The sequence below is a fragment of the Neolamprologus multifasciatus genome, chromosome 2, assembly GCF_963576455.1.
Source record: "Neolamprologus multifasciatus chromosome 2, fNeoMul1.2, whole genome shotgun sequence".
Taxonomy (NCBI): Eukaryota; Metazoa; Chordata; class Actinopteri; order Cichliformes; family Cichlidae; genus Neolamprologus; species Neolamprologus multifasciatus.
In genome coordinates this window covers 29,765,513-29,785,767 of record NC_140440.1, presented here as the reverse complement: position 1 = coordinate 29,785,767, position 20,255 = coordinate 29,765,513, and the positions used below count along the sequence as shown (strand labels likewise).

Below are 20,255 nucleotides of genomic sequence, written 5' to 3'. Positions count from 1 at the left end.
TACTAGTATTTTAGTATTAAAATTTGTATTAAAAGCATTTTATATTATTAGACATCAAAAAGTGTCTATTTTCTTTTTTGTTACCGGATCTCTACATCTGAAGATTTTGTGCCTTTACTCTGTGTTCGGACAGTATGAACAATGAAAGTAATAAGAAATGGACCACACACCTTGTGATATCTGGCATAATTGGAAAATTATTCCATAATTTTGGAATAATACTAATGGAGGACCTAAAATTATCGAAGCTGGCTACAGTGGGGGGCATTAAGAATGAGAGATATTGCTCCTGTAATGAGCAGCAGTGTGTTGTTGATGTCAGACTGATTTGAACTGATGGGGGCGCAAGAGTAACTCGAATGACCACTCGCTACAAGGTGTGCAGAAGAGCATCTCTAAACCCGTTGAACCTTCCAGCAAATGGGCTACAGTTGCAGGAGACCACATCGGGGACCACTTATGTGCTTTAAGAACTGGAAAATGATGCTACAATTTACACGCTTTTACCAAAACTGGACCATAGAGACTGGAAAAGTCTCAGTTTGTTCTGCGACATTTGGCTGGTGGGATCTGAATGTGGCGTGAAGAATATAAAAGCATGGATCCGGCAAACACAGAACAGGAAAACGAGTGCACCCTCATCTACTGCTTGCCCCGCATCGTGTGGTTGGGCGGGGCTTGCAGCTGGTTAGGAAGAACAGCGAAATGGGGATAAAACGAGGTCAGGAAGGCTCCTCATCTGCGGATGCAAAGTCGTGCTTATATCGGCTGCTGCATTTACGTCTTTGACATAGGAAAATAGCTCCACACGGCCGATTCTATGCAAGTCAGGGTCATCGGGATCCCTCCATGCAAAGAGGCGATCAGCTGAGCCTCATGCAAGAAGCGAGCCGCACACAGCACTTGATGTAACGCACAGAAATTTTATTACATAACAGGCTTTACTGAGACAACACAGCCAGTGAGCGACTGACAGCCGCTGTTACGGAAAACACCATCAGACAGATCTCACACACAAAGTCACGCACATTTTTAATCATAATTATGACAAACAGGCCAGAAAATACCACTAAACTGGACACTTTGGAACAGATCATTTTGGAGCCGAGACAGTAAAATAATTAAATATATAGATTAAAAAAAAAAAATAAAGAAAAGAAAATGATTAAAATGTGTTCTTCCGAAGTTTTATTTTATCCTGAAAAAGATAATTTCTCTAAATATGGGGTTTTCCCTTGATGCATCACCAGGAGGCGGTAGAGTATATTATTACAAATCACGAGTCAAGTCACCTGGCTTTGAACAGTCAGGCTGAGACACACACAATACATTTCAAACACTTCATACAGCAAGAAAATTGTTTACATTTCAATTAATAATAAAAAGGGAAAGTGAATGGGACGGATGTGATTTTTTTGTTTTTAAATACTTTATTGTATATAAATAGGGGGGGGAGGGGTATGAAGGAGCATCAGGGAAATATTCCTAATTTTTGGAGAAATCCTTCGTGCCTAGAAACACCACACAGAGACAAAAGAAATGCAGTCTTTAAGCATTCAGAGAGTCCGCATAAACAATAGCACTGAAAGGCTGATGCAGGTGTTTTTTGTCTTTTACCTGTGTAAAACATTTTTTATGAGAAGAAGCTGTAGAGATAGGAGAACCCAACGATCCCAATGATGGCACAGCACAATGTAATCATCATCTTTTTCTGGAGACGCAATCAGAAACACACAGTCAGACGACAAAGAGAGGAATCAGGCTTTACTTTGCGAGCCGACGCAATTATCAACATTGATCGACAGTGGTTTCAGGAAACAATTGAGCAAAAGCAGAACAAAGGGTTATAGAGGTTTGTGTGTAACTGTGTGTGTAAGGAGTAGGGATGGGTATCGTTTAGGTTTTATCCGATACCGGTGCCAAACCGGTACTTTTGAAACGGTGCCGGTGCTTAAACGGTGCCCAAACCGGTGCTTAAAGAATGGAAAACACAAAATTGGTCCAAAAACCTCTCATGTTCAGCTGTTTTTTTGTAAATAGATAACAATGTTAGTCTTTTCTGCAGGTATAGGGCATATATGGTATCACTCTGGGCTGGAAGCAGTGCTTAAACAATGGAAAAAACACAAACTTTGTCCAAAAACCTCTCATGTTTAGCTGTTTTCCACTTTTTCTTCGGTCATTTTAGCCTTTTTGGCCAGGGTGAAGGGAGTATCTGCCATCAAACAAGAAGACAGCCGCATGTAGCTATGATGGTGTTTGCTAGTTCACGTTACATGCATTAATTTAATAACGCGGTTAGCCTACTCAACGTAAATTACACACGAACAACATTAAGCTACTCACGCAGAGAAGAACGGCTGCTGCTGCCATCATCATTTCTGCTACACTGGCAGGGCTAGGTTCATCGGATTTAAAGTGTGACCTCCTTTGACAGTATCAGCTTAAAGCACTTGTTGCAGGCTGCTGAGTTTGCATCTTTTGCTGTGAAGTACAGCCAGACTTTTGACCGCTTTGCCTTGGGCATTTTTAATCTGTAGCTCTGCTCTAAAAGAACGTACGTACCTGGACCCGCCTACTATCCTCGAAACGTAAAATGATTGGCTAGAATCTAAAGTGTATCATTCCATACCAGTTGGTGGCGGTAATGCACCTTTCAGTTGTTTGCCAACCGCCAATAGAAATGTAAGGAAGAAGAAAGTGTATCACAGCTCAGGAAAAAAAAGCACCGAAATAAAGCACCGAAATGCGCGCTGCTTTTCGGTCTGGTTACTACCGTTTATGTCAGAACCGGTGCCATGATGGCACCGGATACCGGTACCCATCCCTAGTAAGGAGACAGGAAAGGTGAAACGACTTACCCCCTTTTTTGACACGTGTGCACCAGTCTTTAAAAGCTGTACTTTGCAACACTGTGGTTAACATGCTGACAGCAGTTACTACACTCCAATAAAACACACACACACACACACACACACACACACACCACTTTGCAACAAGCAGTCATCAGAATGTGTAAAATTCAGTTACATAATTCAATTTCTGCAAGTCAAACACGACAAATAAACACTGGGTAATTTAACACACAAAATCTTTAATTTCTGATAAAATCATCGACATTTACACAGGTAAAAAAAGCTTCAATTTTCTCTTATGTTCCAGTCTGCGCCAACGACTCAAATAAAATGGATTGTGCCCCTAAATGATGATAATGCTGCGGGATTCTCATTTTCAAGTGCTTCATACAAAACCACAGTTTAAAATTTAATTCATGCTTAAATTACAACATTGTTTTACTGAAATCGGCCTACTCCCTTATGTCAGGGCTTCTCCTCATGACTGGTTGGTACTGATTTTATGTACGGCTGGAATCACGTGCTTTAATTACCCTGTTAAAGCCACTGGATGACAACCTGTGCACTTTGGTTTGGTAAACTGTCAGTTCCAAAGATTGTCTGAAATGAAATGAATGAAATGATGATGGACAACCATTACTGAATCCAACAAGGAGGTACACGTTGTTAAAGCTAATGTGATCTAATACACAGCCCTGCAAAAATCCTGTTGTCTTGTGCATCGTGCTTTTTTTGAAAATACAAGTTTTCTATGTACATTAAAATGACTTCTTTAAATAAAAAAAAGGAGGTATAATGTTCATTTTAGTTTAAATTGTTCATTAAGACTCGATGGGCTTTTTGGAGGACGTACTTTGTGGTGCGGATGAACTGGTTACAGTAAGAAGTGTTTGTAATATTGTCCCCACTCCCCGCATTCACTAATGAGGGCAGTCTAAATATTAGACACACCTATGAAGTAAAGAGCAGCACACATACAACCTCTGTTAAAAACGTCAAACCATTACATCCTAAGGCTGTGTAAACAAAAACTGAACATTATCACCTTCGCAAACATCAGATGTACTGCAGGACTGTGTCTAAAACTGGCAACTCAGTAGTAAAACCTAAAATATGCCTGTTAAGGCATCTCCCAGTAGTAAGACAAGACTAGCCAAGGATACTTTACAGAGTTCCCATTTGTATGTGACGTCATAAGCAACATGTCTTAGAACAGTAGAATAAATACAAAAAGACTATTCTGGCACTTACAGGAAACAAACCACTAGTGTTACTACCAGACTCTCTAAAACTCCTTTGGCATTGAAATATTTCTACAGCATTTTAACAGGAGGAGTAACTGTGTCTATACATGTAAAAGCTTTGGTTTGGGTTGTGAAAAGGATCAAATTTCAGCTGCTACAAGTAAGCAAGTAATGAGCGTTCATCACACGCGCCTGTAAGTTCATGAAATGTGTTCCCATAAGTGCAGTCCTTCATATTTGGGTTTTTTTTTTTTTTTTTTTTTTTTAACAACCAGTGATAATTACAGATATCTGAGCTACGCATTTGGAAATGTTAAAGTGCTGGAACTCCCCAAACCCTAACAACAGCAACAACAAAAAGAAATCCCACAGCAGTGAAAGTTCACTGGGGAGATTTTCAATCATAAAATCAAATCAAGGCACAAAGAAATCAGGGGGTTTATGTGCTTCTGAAAGCTTTCAGATGACAAACGCTTCCCAGCTGATTCTTTGGCAGCAAATGTTGAACAGTGAAATGTTTAGTGACACTGAAGTGATGTTTTGTTTCCCAATTCCCTTTTCGCCTTCACAGAGGTACAATAGACAATGTACCTCATATGTCAGCTTTGGTCTCGTTTCCTCATTCGCAGGAGAGCATCCTCAATTGTCCAAAAGTGAGGGAGACCCTCGGTGTGTTTTATTCGATTGAAAATATCTGCAGGTTAAATATTCTTATACCCATATGGAGTGATCAGGATTGGTTTTTCCTTCTGCAGGCAGGCTGATGAATAATGGTGAGGATGTTGAATACACAGATGATGAGATGACGGCAGCGATCAGCCCTATAGTGTCTGGGTGAGGATGATGATGAGGATAATGAGAAGAACCACGGCACAGACCACAGCAATAATGATGATCTTCTACAGAGAGGGAGAAACATACACAGAAACAGTGTTGATGATGGCATACCTACAACTGAAAAGCACCCACAAACTCAACACCAGCAGGAACTAATTCGCCACTACAGTAACCAGAGGCAAGAGGCCCAGAACAGGAGAACAACAACACACCCAAAGTACTTCAAACAAGCACACACACCTCGAGTAAGCCCTCTGGATAGTAAGAAAACACACACTGAGCCTCAAAGGAAGTGCAAACTCCTTCCCAAAGCATGCCTAACAGACACACACCCATTATACAGCAGCTATTTGCTCAATTACTCACCCTTAGCGCTTCTCTTACTCAAATAACTCATCATCGTTTGTTTAATCCCACTGACAACCCGATTGCCAGAGCCACTATGATCACCAAGATTACCACAATCACAATTATTATCACCAGTTTCTGTTGGGGACAATTAAGACATAAATTATCAGATCCAATGTCAGTGTAAAAACAGCAGGACAGCAGGTCTTTACTATATGACAACAGCAGATGTATCAGATAACATCGATTACTCTTGAGGCTTATTTACCACAAAAACCCTGCACATTAGTATTGCTCAAGACTGAAACAGGTTCAGGGTTTATTGTCTGTTGTCCTGAAAATACAACAGCTTGCCTTTGCACACACACAATCTGTAGCAGCCAGAAGCAAGCACACAACATCTCCAACCCTACGACACAGCAGCGGTTGTGGTTACAGCCTTCATGTGTAAACTGCACATCAACACAGTAAGGATGAAGCTGAAGAGAAAGGACAGAAAGAAAAGAAGCTCTGTGTGTGTGTGTGTGTGTGTGTGTGTGTGTGTGTTGGTGGGAGGGAGGATGCTTTTTATTCTGCTACGTGTTGCTGGGCAGGTCACAGTGGTGTTTAAAGCACAGGGTTCCACAGGCCACAGGGTGTAACGGAGCAGGTAGAGGGGATCGGCGAGCACAAGTCACCACAGGGGGAGGTGGGAATGGTCTTCAAACAGGTTTCCCAAAAGCATCCTCTAGTGGAAGAGGAATTCCAACTATTCCCAACCTGAAAATAAAAAACAACCATGAGCAGGAGTTGCCTTCAGGACTCCTGCTTGACGATTGTTGGGGTTGAGGACTGTGTGCAGGCCTCTCTGGGATCTGGATCCTTCTGAGGACAGGAAATTACACCGCACAAGAGCTTGTGACAGGTTGTTTGTTTTTAACCATCCCACACACTGATGGTATGCTATCCAATGGTAGTTAACAGAGCTGTATCATCTCCACACTAGTTAATGCTATCAGTGTGTGTAAATCTAAATTAAGGGAGTTAATGTTACAGATCTTTTAAGGGCACCTGCCAGGCTGAACAGGGTAAACTGAAAGTCTAAACATGAAAAGGAAGGTTAACCAGTGGAGAGTGGGAGACATCTTTACTTTGTTTTTGTTTTATTATTGCTTAAACAGCTTATTGTGGACTGTGATTACCTCTGGCACGAAATTCAGAAAAACCCCTATAACTGCATTTAATGAGTCACTAACATGTAAATGTTGAAGGTCAAGCTTCTATGTTTGAAATTAAGTCTCAGAGGTCAAAGTACCTCTAAGACTTACCTTAGACCTTAGACCACTTTTCACTGATGATGACTTAGACTTCAAAAGTTAAGATAATTCTTTCTTGACAATATTTTTTTTTTTTTTTTAGCCTGAAGGACTTATTACAGGGTTTACTACCCTGTACAACCTGCATTACACCTGCATGACGGTGCAGTTCTGCTCAACATGAGACAGAAGAAAGCAGACTACATTTCCATATGCCGAACATATTCTAATTCACAATCAGTCAGGCTGGAGAACGCAGTTTTTTTTGTCCCATGGTGTCAAAGTTATTCTGTTTAATTGTAATTTTTAATCTTTGTCCTGCTTGTTAGATTTGTAAATGCAAAGTTATTAAATAAATAATTCCAGTGCTTTTGGGAAACCTGACCATTGTTTTCGATGATTATCACTCACACGGCGAGCCTCTTGCTGAAACTTTGCAGCTTTTTTAGTGTCTGCAACAGCGCGCTCCACAAAGCCCACCGACTGGTCCATGTTGCTCTCGATCCTGTCAATCATTCCACCCTGATGTAAACGGCATCAGAGGTAAAGAAACGTAGCAGTGAAATTAAACAGAAAGAGAGAGAAAAAGACAAGCAACAGCAATGCAACGGTTGGTGCGAATGGCAACGTGTGCGAGTACTGGGTGAGGGAGGGTGAGAGAGACATGGTGAAGGGAGGATATGTAGGCACACTATGTGGTTTAAGTGTGGCAAACAGTGAGGAGTGCAACAGTGTACAAAAGATAAGCAGGAAAAAAAGACAAAAGCGGCTTGGTGCTATGACTGGAAAGAAAAAAAAAGAAAGACATTACCTTGCGTGCTTTGGTCTGATACCTTACAGCTTTTTTGGTCTGCTCCTTTGCTGCTACTATGTGGTCCACCGACTTGGATATATTCTGCTCTATGTTTTCTACCATGTCACCCTGAAAAACATGCAACATTCTGTAAGGTACTGACACAGAAATGAGAAGCAGATTGGGTTAAATACAGAGGAATAAATACGGTTAGAGGGGTATTACATGTTCACTGAACAGTTAGATTGCCAACACCTGCACTGAGGATCTCAGGGGTTTGTTTTGAATTCTGACATTAAATTTTAACTTTAATCCCTTTTTATAGCCTCATATAGAGATCTATAAAGAGAGATCCAGGACATCAGCCTTGGTGGAGAATTAGCTCTGCAAGCACCCTTCTAGTTCTCTTCTGTAATTCAAACTTTCAAACGTAAAACTGGAATTAAAAGTGGCAGGAAAAAAAAAATATCCAAAACAATCTCACAGCACAACATGAAACATGTGCATAACAACAACCCTTACCTTACAAAGCCTTTTCCTCAGACAGCATTTTGCAAGCAACAAGAAATATGTGGTTATATTTAGTTAAGAGGCTAACAGCAATGTCCCTGTACCAGCTAGTTAGACGTTTGTTGACCTTGATGATTTATTCACTAATGCATTTGTATTGGTACCGTTAACGCAGAGCGATGGGATGGAGGTGACAGTGGCAGAAGAGCGCAAAGAGTAAAGGAAAGACATACAGCTGGAAAAGAGTAAACAGAGTAATGATGTGCAAAGAGTTGGATACAATGAGGGCTGAACACAAGGCCATGGAGAGGATTTAAGGATGAATTCAATGAATGAACAAGCAAATAACTAGAATGAAATGACAGGCAGGTGGATGCAGAGGAGCGTACCTGGCTCTCGACCAGCATGGCGATGTCTACAAACATATCGTGCAGCTCCTTAATACTACTCTCCAGACGGACGATGTCTTTGTGTCTGGCTTCAATCTCATTCAGGGCTTGTTTGGAGATCCCCGAGTCTATAATCTGTGCAAAGGAGAGGCTTAACATTACCGCACAGCATCAGTTTAAACACAGGTGGCTAAATGAATATTTGGCATTGATTCAAATCAATGTGTATTCACTTAATACAGCACCAAGCTAGAAAACAGTTGTTGTGATACAGCCTAAAAATCTAAAATCTATTCAAGGACACCACTACACAACAGTCCCGTCCTGCCCAGCAGTTGGACTCCTTAACAGTTAAGTGAGGTCAAAGTCTAGCCTGTTTGTTACAGGAATGTGAGACGCCGTATCTGAAAATATCAAGTCAAGCTGTGCGTCCTTGTGCAAGAAATTCCTCCCTACTTGTGTATTTTTTTAATCAACGTGAGCTCAGAGAATCTTGGCTACATTTTCAAGTTTTTCCAGCTGCTGCGTGTAGCCAAAGCAACACAACACAATGCTCCTTATCTCAGTGTGTCACGAGCAGACTGAGTGCGAGTCAGGTCGACTCCTAAGCGCCAATAATTAGCTGACACAAGCAGTTTAAGTTTTACTGAGAAACTGACAACTTGGCTTTCACAGCTCAACCACATCATGGTGGAGTTAACGTTAAGAAAAATGCATATACGTGCACAAACGCACACTCCTACCCCTGCAGTGAACACAGCAGCATTACCACCCTCCAACATCTCCTCTAGTTCTTCATCCGTAGTTGCTTTTCCAGCTGGAGAGGAAAGGGAAAAAGGAAAAGGAGCGGGATTAATGACAAAGGCGACAATGGAACCGTCAGATGTCTTTGTTGGTGTCGTTGTGACTCACTGATCTCGAGCTGTCTCTGAATACGTCCTTTACTCCTCTCCCGGAAATCCACCTGAGCTTCATTATACTTTGTCATCACCTCCACAAACTTCCTAGACAGCACTGCATGCTGGGAGGTAACAGAATAACAATGAAAGAGCTTATAAGTAACACTTTTAAATGATGAATGCAGAAACCTGAAGACAAAGACACGTGTAATTGTCCCGTCTTCCTCCCCTCATGCCTGACCAGTTGCAGCAGATGGCTGCCCCGCCCCAAACCTCGTTCTGCTGGAGGTTTCTTCCTGTCAAAAGGAAGTTTTTCCTTCCCACAATCGCCAAAGCATTTGCTCATAGGGTTTTATTTTATTGTTGGAGTTTTCTGTGTTTTCTCTGTACTGTTGTAGGGTCTTTACCTTACTATATGAAGCACCTTGAAGCAACTGTTGGTGATTGATTGAAATGGAATATTTTAGAAACATTTATTAAATTGGGGCGACTGTGGCTCAGGGGCTTGGGAAGCGTATCTGTAACCAGAAGGTCGCCGGTTCGATCCCCGGGCTCTCTGTCCTGGTCGTTGTGTCCTTGGGCAAGACACTTTACCCTACCGCCTACTGGTGTTGGCCAGAGGGGCCGATGGCGCGATATGGCAGCCTCGCTTCTGTCAGTCTGCCCCAGGGCCCCGTAGCTTGCCTCCACCAGTGTGTGAATGTGAGAGTGAATGAATAGTGGCATTGTAAAGCGCTTTGGGTGCCTTGAAAAGCGCTATATAAATCCAATCCATCATTATTAAAGTCTTAAAGCAGAAGTATTAACAAGCACCCTCTTCTCTTAATTCTCTTTGCCCACTTTTACCTAAAATACAACAAATAAGACCATCAGAAAACAATCAATCTCACATACAACGCCCAGCATGAGGGGGAAGTTTACAAGCAAAGCGCTTTCTCAGAAGGGGATGATTTACCTGTGATTTACGTATCCGCGTGTCAGCCGACACCCTCTCCTGCTCTTCTGACTCCAGATTCCTCTCAATGGCTGGGAAGAAGGCAGAGTTACTTCACTTACACAACCTTGAACTGATTAAATATAACACCACTATTCACTTGTTTACTAATCCAATAAACATACAAGTTATTCATAATGACAGGCTATATGTAGAAATGGGAGCGGGACTCACTCTTGAGTTTGTTCCTCGCACCGTTGGCCAACTTCTTTATGTCATTGGTGATCGCCTCCAAGTCCTCCTGTGTTTCTGTGCAGGATACAGCATAGTGCAGATTTTCAGTGCCGATGCCTTTCCTGATCAATGTTGTGTTATTTTGTAACGCAAAAAAATGAAGTAAATGTCAGAGCTGGTGGTGATTTCTTACTCTGATCTGATGTGGGAGCAGACAAGATGACAGAGTAAAGCTTTTTCACTTCTGTCACGTTCTCATCGATTTTATCAATGTTGTTTCGGATTACCTCGATCTGTAACACAAGGACACACCGCAAATGGCAAACACATGCAAATCACACCATCTTAGAACACGCAGGTCCTCGTGAATGCAAGTGAAGCAAAACAATCACACTCAGTGTATACATACACCCATAGCAGCACTTACCTCAGAAAAGAACTCATCCATAAAGCCTGCATTGTCCACAGCAATCTCCACATCATCATCATCTTGATCACACACCTATAAGAATAAACAGAAAGAGCAGGACTAAGAGCGTGAGGTGGTAGGCCCGCAGGCCCAATGTTTCTCAATGGCTTTCATTCTTCATGTAGAACAAGCCCGTCCAAAAAGTTTCCTTGTCAACCTGTTGTCTTTAGGTTAAGAGCCGACTAGTTGCTGCACAATTATGGTATTAATTATTTAATCCATATTTTGGGGCTTCTCCAGAAAGAAAACCAGCGCTGTTAACACTGCACTGCATTAAAGATCCATGCAAAACCCCCTAAAATTCATTTTTAAATCCAAAACCAGCCATTTGTTTAGGACATCAGTAAAATGTTAACTATTCAAAATGCCTTACAACAACCTGCAAGAAGACAAAAGGGCTGAAACTGAGTTTATACAACTTTAATCAGATGACTTCCTGTTTGGTGATTGTGGGCAGCGTTGTCCTGCTTTCATGTTTCATGCAAAAAAAACAATTTCGACCTAATTTCAGTATGGAGAGGTAGTTTACTGCAGTTTCAGCACATTATTATCAGTTACATAAATCAACAGGATAAAAGAAAAAATAAAACTCTTAGCTTGTGTGTGCATGTGAAGCATGTGTCCTGAAGTAGTGGCATTGGTTGAATATGTGAGGTAGTAAGTCCTGCAGTCCACTACAAGGTACACTAAAAGTTTTGTTTTACAAGGGGTAAAAATACTGTACATTTCTGAAATCCCACCAAATCAAAGTTAAGACTCTCAACTTGAACAAACAATTTAAGCTCAAACACCAGAATCTTAATATTAGCAAAAAAAAGTATAATTTAACCTCCCTCAAAGCCATAAAATGTGGAAGCTGCAGTTTCTGTCACTTTGAAAAGAAAGTCCATGTGCTCTGTTAACCCAGCCGCCACACATGTAACATCAATGGAAAGCCCAGGATTTCCCCTAGACTCCATAAATTGTGCTTGACATAGAGGTCATGTCAACGACAGAGGACAAAAATGAACTGCTGGGTCTTGCAGAAGAATAACCTCGATATCGGTGCCTCCAACACTGTCAAACAGCACCACAGACTAGCTTGCAGATTTCCCGATCCAGATCTGGGAAGATCACATCCAGAGGATGCCCAGTAGTTGTCTGGAGTGCAAACAGGCATGTGGAGGTCATCCATGCAACTGAGCTATTTTATAACAGTTGGATCATCCTGTATCTCTAAAGACTTTTCTCATGTATTGCATATTACTGTAGCAATAAAGTATGTTTGCCATGATATTTGCAATTAGATAGATAAAAAGAATACATAAATAAATAATAACATAACAAACCAGCCATGGTTCAAAACCAGTCTTCCACCCACTGTCTTAACTACTGATCCAACTAGCAGTGTACACCCAGCATCCCCCTGGGGGCTCCAAACCTCTGTTTAAATAATTCAAAGCTACGTCCGAGTCCATTAAACTCTGCACTTGTTATTTTTTGTATCTCTCAAACCTTACAATAACAGTATTTAAATTAAATCTTTAACACTGGTGTAAACTTTGAAAACAAAAAAACATTAGGTCAGCAGTGGAGGCTCCAGGAAGTTCCTGTTCCCAGCCAGAAGTTAAGTCTGGTATTCACCTATAAAAACCACACCCTGAAACTTCAACACTTTGGTCCTCGCATGGATTATAATGTGGTTAGTTGTGATCTTTAGAGGTGCTGCTAGGGGAAGTATTTCCCATCTCAACGTCAAGCTAAACAAACTGGCTGGAGTCTGGTGAGAAGAAGGATATCTCTATCTGCAAGGTAAATACGAAACCTCAAACAACATTAAAGGAAGTGTATTCAAATCACACTGCTAGACGCAGCTGTGCTTTCTTTAAACAAAGTAGAGTCAAAACAATACAATTAGTTTAATTTAATTTACAATTTAAAATTTAATTTAAAATACAATTTTTAACTTTACACATTTATTTTAGAGAGATTTTCTGTTTAATTTATTTTTTCTGAAGTTTTTCTGTTTAGGTTGGAAAAGCCACCGAACACCGTGAGCCTCCATGCAATGAAATTGCTTCCTGGTTAGCAGCTCAGCCTGACCCTAATCAGTTTACATCAAGCATTTCATCAGAATGCTTCTCGCTGCTGACTATACGTGTCACAAGTGACGGGCAGTAAACACAAGTCAGCACTGATGGTTTGCTACGCACACGCCAAGCACTGGCAGTGAATATTTAACATCTAGGACCAGAGGCAGGCTCCAAGATGTCAACCAATTTTCACTCTGAGCTGACTTTAACAAAACTGAGGCAGAGTGAACGGACATCACGGCCACGCCGTGACTGCGTTTGATAAAGCGAGAAAAGAAAAAGCAGCTCTATTTGCTTCCTCCCTTCTAATTACTTCTGCTTTTAAGTTAAATATATTCTGATCAGACACCCGATGAGCTGTTCCAGGCATTTGTCCAGAGTTTGTGCTTTGTAACAGGTGACCTGCAGAGGTCCACAAATTTGGAATAAGCTTCAAAGCACTGATTTAGGTTAGTATAATAATGTATGTTGGAAATTAAAGATGTATTTGCTGTATATTATCTGAGGTTTGGGCGTTGTATGTTATGGAGAGGCCCATTTCACAAATAACCGTCTTATACATTATCATTTTGGAATTTGTATTTTAATTAATTTGTGAAACCTTTGGCTCTTCAGGTGTGCATCCAGGTCAAAGTCGAGGCTTGGAAAATGTTAAGACGTCATCGGTTTGATGCCTCTGATCTCATATCAACTAACTCACACACAGTATTTACAATAGTAAGCTCAATAAATATTACGGTTCATTCATGCTGCACCTGTCCTGTGCTCCTGTTGTGCTCCTTTTCACTGTCATATTCAAACAGTAAGCATTTTCTTTTGCAGTCCTCAGTTTCTGGACAGTTTCAACATTTCCTGACATTTTACAGACAAAAATGATTAACTGAGAGAATAATCAGCAGATTCATCAGTATTGAAAGTAATCATTAACCCTTCTAGGCAGTAACATTTACTGCAACTGCACGAATGCTGACTTTTAGACTTGGCCTTTAACCTTCCAGCCTTCATCTAAAATTTGAATTGCAAATGTAGCCGAGACCATTTGCTTCAGGCTGGCGTACCTACAGCAGTAGTTGAACCGAGAGTTTCCAGGACATAGTGCTTGCTTTTGAATCTCTCGGAGAGTTATTCATCAAACGCACCACCCAGGCTCACGCACACTCTCACACTGCATTTCTGCTCTTGTGAGATAAGACCAAGCACTCACTTCCTTCCAGTGTCTCTCATTCAGCAAAAACAAGAGGAAAGGGAGTGATGTGTGCACCAAACAACCAAAGACACACACACACACACACACACACACACACACACACACACACACACACACACACACACACACACACACACACACACACACACACACACACACACACACACACACACACACACACAGAGGCCACTGCTTGTAAAAACATCGTGATAATGACAGGAACAGTCAGAGCAGTGACCTTATCCAAGTCATCAAGAAAACTTTAACAGCATTACTCAATAAACTCACTTGCTCATCGTATGAATTTACTTCACTTCAGAAGACACAAAGAAATTCTTGGATCAAACTCCTACGATTCATTTCAGCTTAAAGTTTGGGAGATGGCCAACTCTTCATGATTGGTTTGCGAGATGTCACATATTTGGGAGGCATGTTTAGACAGGTGAACAAGGTTTATAAAAAACAATATCTAACACGAGCTTTAAATGGTGCTGCGAACCAAAATCCAGCCCGACTGTAGGTGAATTAGATTTGCTCGCTTAGAAATAAAAAATAGAATAAAAAAAACAAAAAGCATGACAGCTATAATCTCATGCAGAAGATTGCATTTAAGATTTTGATGGCTGCACAGTGGGTAAAATTAGGTCAAGTGGACATCACGATTAGAAAACATCAAACAGAACAGTGATAGTGGAGTTGAAACTATGTGGGCACCACTAGAGCTACAGGACAAGATCGACCAACCAGAAAAAAGAAACAAATATAAAAACAGCAGAGGTTTTGATGATCAATAAAAAGTTAACAGCCAAGCAAAAAGAAGAAAACCACTTTGGAAAGTCATTTGTAAGGATTTGTTGTTTCTTCAGGCTAATATGAAGTTCAGTTTTTGGACAATTTGTCGATAAATAATGCAGAAAATAATCAGATAAAATCCATAATAACAAGAAATGTTAGTTACTGCTGTCTGAGCAACAGCCTTTTCTGTGGGATGGTTTAAAAATGAGCTGCTAGCTTTAAAAGCAGTAGCACAGGGACTTGGGCTCAGATTTACAGCAGCATGGTGACAGAAGCCTATTTAGTCCATCAGCAGTTGTGTTGATGCAAAGCATCTGACAGGGGATTTAAAAACTCCATATGGCAATGAAGACGGCAGGTTTACGCTGTTACATTTTTACCACTGGGTGTAAAGTGCTTTGAGTGACTGATAAGACTAATAAAGTGCTACATAACTGCACTCCATTTACGATTTTGTCAGGTTAGGAAGCAGAGCAGCACCAGAACCCTAGCTCGTCACTGCAGACAGAACTGAAAACCAGATGAGCTTAAATGAAAGTGCATTTGAAAATACTATGAGGGAACAGAAAGGCAGAACAACAGAAAGTAACAGTCATGTTAGTCTAGCTCACAAGTGAGGTTACCAACTTCTCCTCTCAGTATTTCTCTAAAAATAGTCAAATAAAACCAGCGTAAAGTGGAGCTTGGCCACATGTAACAATAACAATAACTTCAGCAAATTACGATTCTGCGCTTCATACGGTTTAGAAAAGTGCCAAGGTCTTCAGTACGTCAGGAGATGTGATAATGATGCCAGTGGCGTAAGCAAACATTGACATGAACGCACGCGCACACACACACACACACAGCCTAGATTACTGTCGGCAAGTTAAACATTAGAAAGGAAACTCAAGGAGGGAAATGAAGACAGGGGGATAAGGTGGGAAGATAAAGAAACACAGGAGTAAAGGCAGGTCGAGGTAGTCGGAAAAGACGCAGGAGAAAAATTATAAATGTCACACGGCCTGCTTATAAACACATGTCTGAACTAGTTCTGCTTACATCCGTACTTCCTTTAATGTAAAGCCAACTGTGTTGTGATAAAGATATCTGGGAGTGGGGGCAGGTGAGGAATACCACTGCTCAAACAATTTTAAAACACAGCAAATATTTGACCAGCAGTTTTAGGTAGCTATAGCAACACAACATCTCTCAACACACGCCATCATGAGTTACTGAGTATGCATCATGAGTTACTGAGTTACAGCAGCAGTTTAACCCAATTCAGAAAAGAAGAGGCAAGTGATATGAAAATGTGGGAGATTTGCGCTGTACTGCACCATTATTGATATAGACCCATTGGCCACTTTGCTAGAACCCCATTCCTTCAGAACTGCCTTGATTTTTCATGGCATGCCAGAAACTTTCTTTTCAGTCCATCCTGACACGATTGTATCACAATGTTGCTGCAGATTTGTTGGCAGCATGTCCATGATGTGAATCTCTCGTTTCACCGCATCCCAAAGGTACTCTACTGAAGTAAGATCTAGTGGACACGGTCAACACAATACTCAGGTAAACAACGCTCAGTTGATATTAAGGAACTCAAAGTGTGTAAAGACAATATCCCCACACCACTAAACCACTACCAGCAACCTTAACTGTTGAGACATGCAGGAAGATCCATGCTTTCATGTTGTTAACGGCAATTTCTGACCCAACTACCGGAACATTGCAGCAGAAATCAAGACTCTTCAGATAATGCAACGTTTTCCAGTCCTCTATTGTCCAATTTTGGTGAGCCTGTGTGAACTATAACCTCAGTTTTCTATTCTTAGCTGACACGATTGACATCCAGGGAGGCTGTAGCTCAGGAGGCAGAGCAGGTCATCTGCTGATCGGAAGGTTGGTGGTTTGATCCTTGGCTCCCCCAGTCTGCATGCCGAATATCCTTGAGCAAGATACTAACCACAAGTTGCTCTCCAGGGCATCCATTGGAGTATGAGTGTTGAGTATGTGTGCAGTTAGAAAGCACTTATAAGCATAGGAAAAAAGAAAAGTTGCATGTTGTATAAAGCGCTATATAGGAGTCCATTTACCATTACATCCGGTGTGGTCTTCTGCTGCTTTAGCCCATCTGTAATAAGTGGTCATTTGAGTTACTGCTGCCTTTCCATCAGCTAAAATCAGTCTGGCCATTCTCCTCTGACCTCTGACACCAACAAGGGATTTTCGCCCAGAGAACAGCCGCTTACTGGATACATTCTCTTTTTCAGACCATTGTCTGCAAACCCTAGAGGTGGTGTTTGGGGAAAATCCCAGTAGATCATTTCAGCATTTCTGAAATACTCAGACCATCTGATCTGACACCAACAACTACACCACGCTCAAAGTCCCTTAAAAAAAAGTCACCCCTCTTCTCCATTCTTCACCACCACCTGCCAACATGGCTAAATGCACTCAGTTGCTGCCATGTAATTGAGTATAGGTCAAATGTCTGATTATCTTCATTTCTAAATAAATAGTTAAAAAAAATTATCAAGGTGCTGGGACCAGATCCTTCTTTCTTCAAGAGCTATAATAAAGTCCTCCCTTTTATCGAGCAACAGTTAATCAATAACAATGAAAACAGAGTGACTCACCTAAGTTATTTTTAGCCACGATACACCGGGATATATAAATTAAGCTCAATTTCACTGGAATTACTTGGGTAAATATGACCTGTTGAGCTGCAGTTCAATTAATAAGAATTAACCTCTACTTCAAACCTTATACTCAGAAGTGAATGCACAAAACACGTCTTGGATCACTTTCATCCAGCACTTCCATTCCCAATCATTATCCAAGCTGTAATGTCACTACAGCCATCACATGAGTTACATCATCATATATCTCACTATTGTTGTTTGTTTTGTTTTTATATATGCTACATATTTATGGTAAAGGTTTAAATCAAAGAGTGTAAAAATGTCATTTTACAAATCCTAACCTCAAACATCTTAAAATTGTCGTTTTTCTTTTTCGGAGTGTACAGAGTCAATATTGATGAGTAAAAGGAGACACTTTCAGAAAACTCAACGTTTCCTAAACACCACTTACCGCTTTAAGCTGCTCCAATCGGTCCTTCATTTTTAGGCGGTTAGCTTCACAGTATTAAAATAAAGAAATAAACACAATATTGTGCAAAAAGGGTTTAAAAAAAAAAAAAAACTAGTCCCAATCTCTCAATTTCTCAGCCAGCTGCCAAGCTAGCTGTGCAACAGAGACCCACCGCCAGTGAGGCAGAAAATTAAACTCCCCAAAAGTCTTGACAGATGCGCCTGAGAAAACGACTTTTTTCTGAAAACAGGAGTCTTTCCGTCGCTTTTCCATACAATATGGCTGCTGGGTTTGAAGCCAGTGTTTTTTCTTGCTAAATCTCCTCGCTCAGGGGATTAAAACAACAGTTGTGTGGAGCCGTATAATCTGTTTCTCCGCTGGCTACCAGTAATCATTCTAAAACGCACTTTTATGGCTAACGCATGCGCAGACAAGTCCCCCGGTCGCGGGGATGAAGCCACGCCCTGAGCCACCTGCACTCGTGATGCATTCAGGTATTGTAGGAATAATAAACTGACTAACCTGCGGGTTTGTTGGAAACTCTTTTAAAAATATATAATAAGGAATCAAATGTGATAATTTTTGTCTTATGAGGGAATTTAGATAAAGATATGGTGTCACAGATGATAAACATCCGCAGGGTCTCACAACAGCTTAACAACATGCTGTTAAATATCAAGTTGCCTGGTTGAACCAGTATAAAGGTATGAAGGTAATAACGGAAGTCATAGTATGTTAGTATGCCCAGAAATAAGGCAACAACTCTAACATACCAATTTTCACTATACTTTGGGGCTTTCTGTGGTATTATTGGTTAATTAGCATGATGTTGTTAGTTTCACTGGTATGTAGTAATAAGTAAAAGTCCATCCCTCTTCTTCCACTTATCCAATCCAGAGCAGTGGCAGGGCCGGACTCCTTGTACGCTTTGGAGAGGCTGCCAATCTACTGCAGAAGTAATGCAGAGAGACAGACAACAGCAAGTTTTAGGATCACCAGTTAACCTAGAGTACTTAGACAGAACATGCAAACTCCAGATAGAAAGGCCCCAGACTGGGTTCGAACCATGATCTTTGTTCTGTGAGACAAAGGGTTTGTTTTTCTACTGCTGGAAGAAGTGAAGTCAAATGATCAGCAGCGAGATCATCGATCCAGAGGGAAACATGAATACCTGACACAAATGTCATTGCACAAGTTGTTCTAATGTTGTGCCACAAATGTGAAGACCACTGTATTGCTGAAGTCACTGGCAATGTTTTGCAATAAGTGATCATAACTTCACCATCTTTCTACCATGAATGTCTGAACCAAAAGTCATCACAATTAATCTATAGTTTAAGAGAGTTTCAGTTAAGAGCAAAGTACTCAACTTAAATTAAAACCAATTAAAACGTGTTTACATCTATTAATCAGGTCTATCTTTGCTGTGTCTTTTCTTTTTTTATCAGCACATGGATCATATTGTCATGCCAGTATGTTTACACTGTATTTACATGTCACACCTCAAGGTCAGAGTTCAAAGAGTTATGAGAGTTAATGAGTTTTGAAGAGGAAAACAGCATGACTGATATGGTGGCCTGCAGCATCACTGGAGAATTCACCACCTTACTCTTTACAGCAAAGTCTTTACTGCTGCCCTCTATTCATTTGCGGTTTGGGATATTTTTCCTTAACCATGGAGGGCACTATAAATAAAACATCACCTTTTATCCCCCCTTAGAAAGCCTTGGAGAGAGCTGAAGACAATTTAATTTTAAAGTAAGCTCATGTTAAAGCAAGTGATCAAGCATACTTATTTATGTATTTATTTTTAATTGCGGTGTTTGATACTCCCGGTTGCACAAGTGACCCAGGACAGTAAAATATAAATTATAAACTAAATCATAAACACTGTTTATCCCATCGAATGTAGAAAAAACTCCCATGGTTGTTTACAGGCTTTTATTATTAAGGGGGACTCATAATATGACCTCGCAGGTAAATTATCTTATTTAGACCATACGTTTTATTGGTTGGTTCACTTTACTGTGAAATATAATATTCCCTATTGGAAATGACAAATCTCGCGGTTTTAACGTAAAGTAAATGTAGCACGAAGGGTTAACACGCTGACTGAGGGCATTACAGCAGCATTATGGGGGTGGTGGTGCATGAAAAGCGAGATCGAACTACCAGGTGTGTGTGTGTGTGTGTGTTAATAACAATCAATCAGATCATGGTTACGGTGGTTTTAAGTCAGCCAACCAGAGGAAAGGAGCAAACACCTATCTTCCTAAACTCAGGCATCTCTATCCTG

At 40.8% G+C, this 20,255-nt stretch overlaps 1 protein-coding gene across 6 annotated transcripts; it reads right to left on the bottom strand.

Moving 5' to 3' along the window:
- Positions 1 to 909: 909 nt before the first annotated feature.
- stx3b (syntaxin 3b) lies at positions 910 to 18,373 on the bottom strand. 6 transcript variants are annotated; one of them, XM_085173004.1, is made up of 11 exons: positions 17,960 to 18,373; positions 10,766 to 10,840; positions 10,532 to 10,631; positions 10,339 to 10,413; positions 10,126 to 10,196; positions 9,184 to 9,292; positions 9,015 to 9,088; positions 8,272 to 8,406; positions 6,991 to 7,101; positions 1,618 to 1,711; positions 910 to 1,511 (listed from the first exon to the last, which is right to left on the bottom strand). In XM_085173004.1, exons 1-10 carry the CDS (start codon positions 17,987 to 17,989, stop codon positions 1,634 to 1,636), a joined length of 858 nt encoding a protein of 285 aa, XP_085029130.1. In that variant the 5' UTR covers positions 17,990 to 18,373; the 3' UTR covers positions 910 to 1,511; positions 1,618 to 1,633. The 6 variants fall into 6 exon arrangements, 5 of the variants coding, with proteins under 5 accessions (XP_085029130.1, XP_085029112.1, XP_085029102.1 ...); XM_085172986.1 differs by lacking the exons at positions 910 to 1,511; positions 1,618 to 1,711; positions 6,991 to 7,101 and adding exons at positions 3,075 to 4,998; positions 5,303 to 5,422; positions 7,391 to 7,501; XM_085172976.1 differs by lacking the exons at positions 910 to 1,511; positions 1,618 to 1,711; positions 6,991 to 7,101 and adding exons at positions 3,075 to 5,422; positions 7,391 to 7,501.
- Positions 18,374 to 20,255: the final 1,882 nt, after the last annotated feature.

Coding starts and splice junctions, on each gene's coding strand:
- stx3b (XM_085172970.1), bottom strand. CDS start 17,989: ATGAAGGACCGATTGGAGCAGCTTAAAGCG. Junction 9,089..9,183: donor TCAGAGACAGCTCGAGATCA/GTGAGTCACAAC, acceptor TTTCCTCTCCAG/CTGGAAAAGCAACTACGGAT. Junction 8,407..9,014: donor CTGCTGTGTTCACTGCAGGG/GTAGGAGTGTGC, acceptor TCCTTTGCACAG/ATTATAGACTCGGGGATCTC.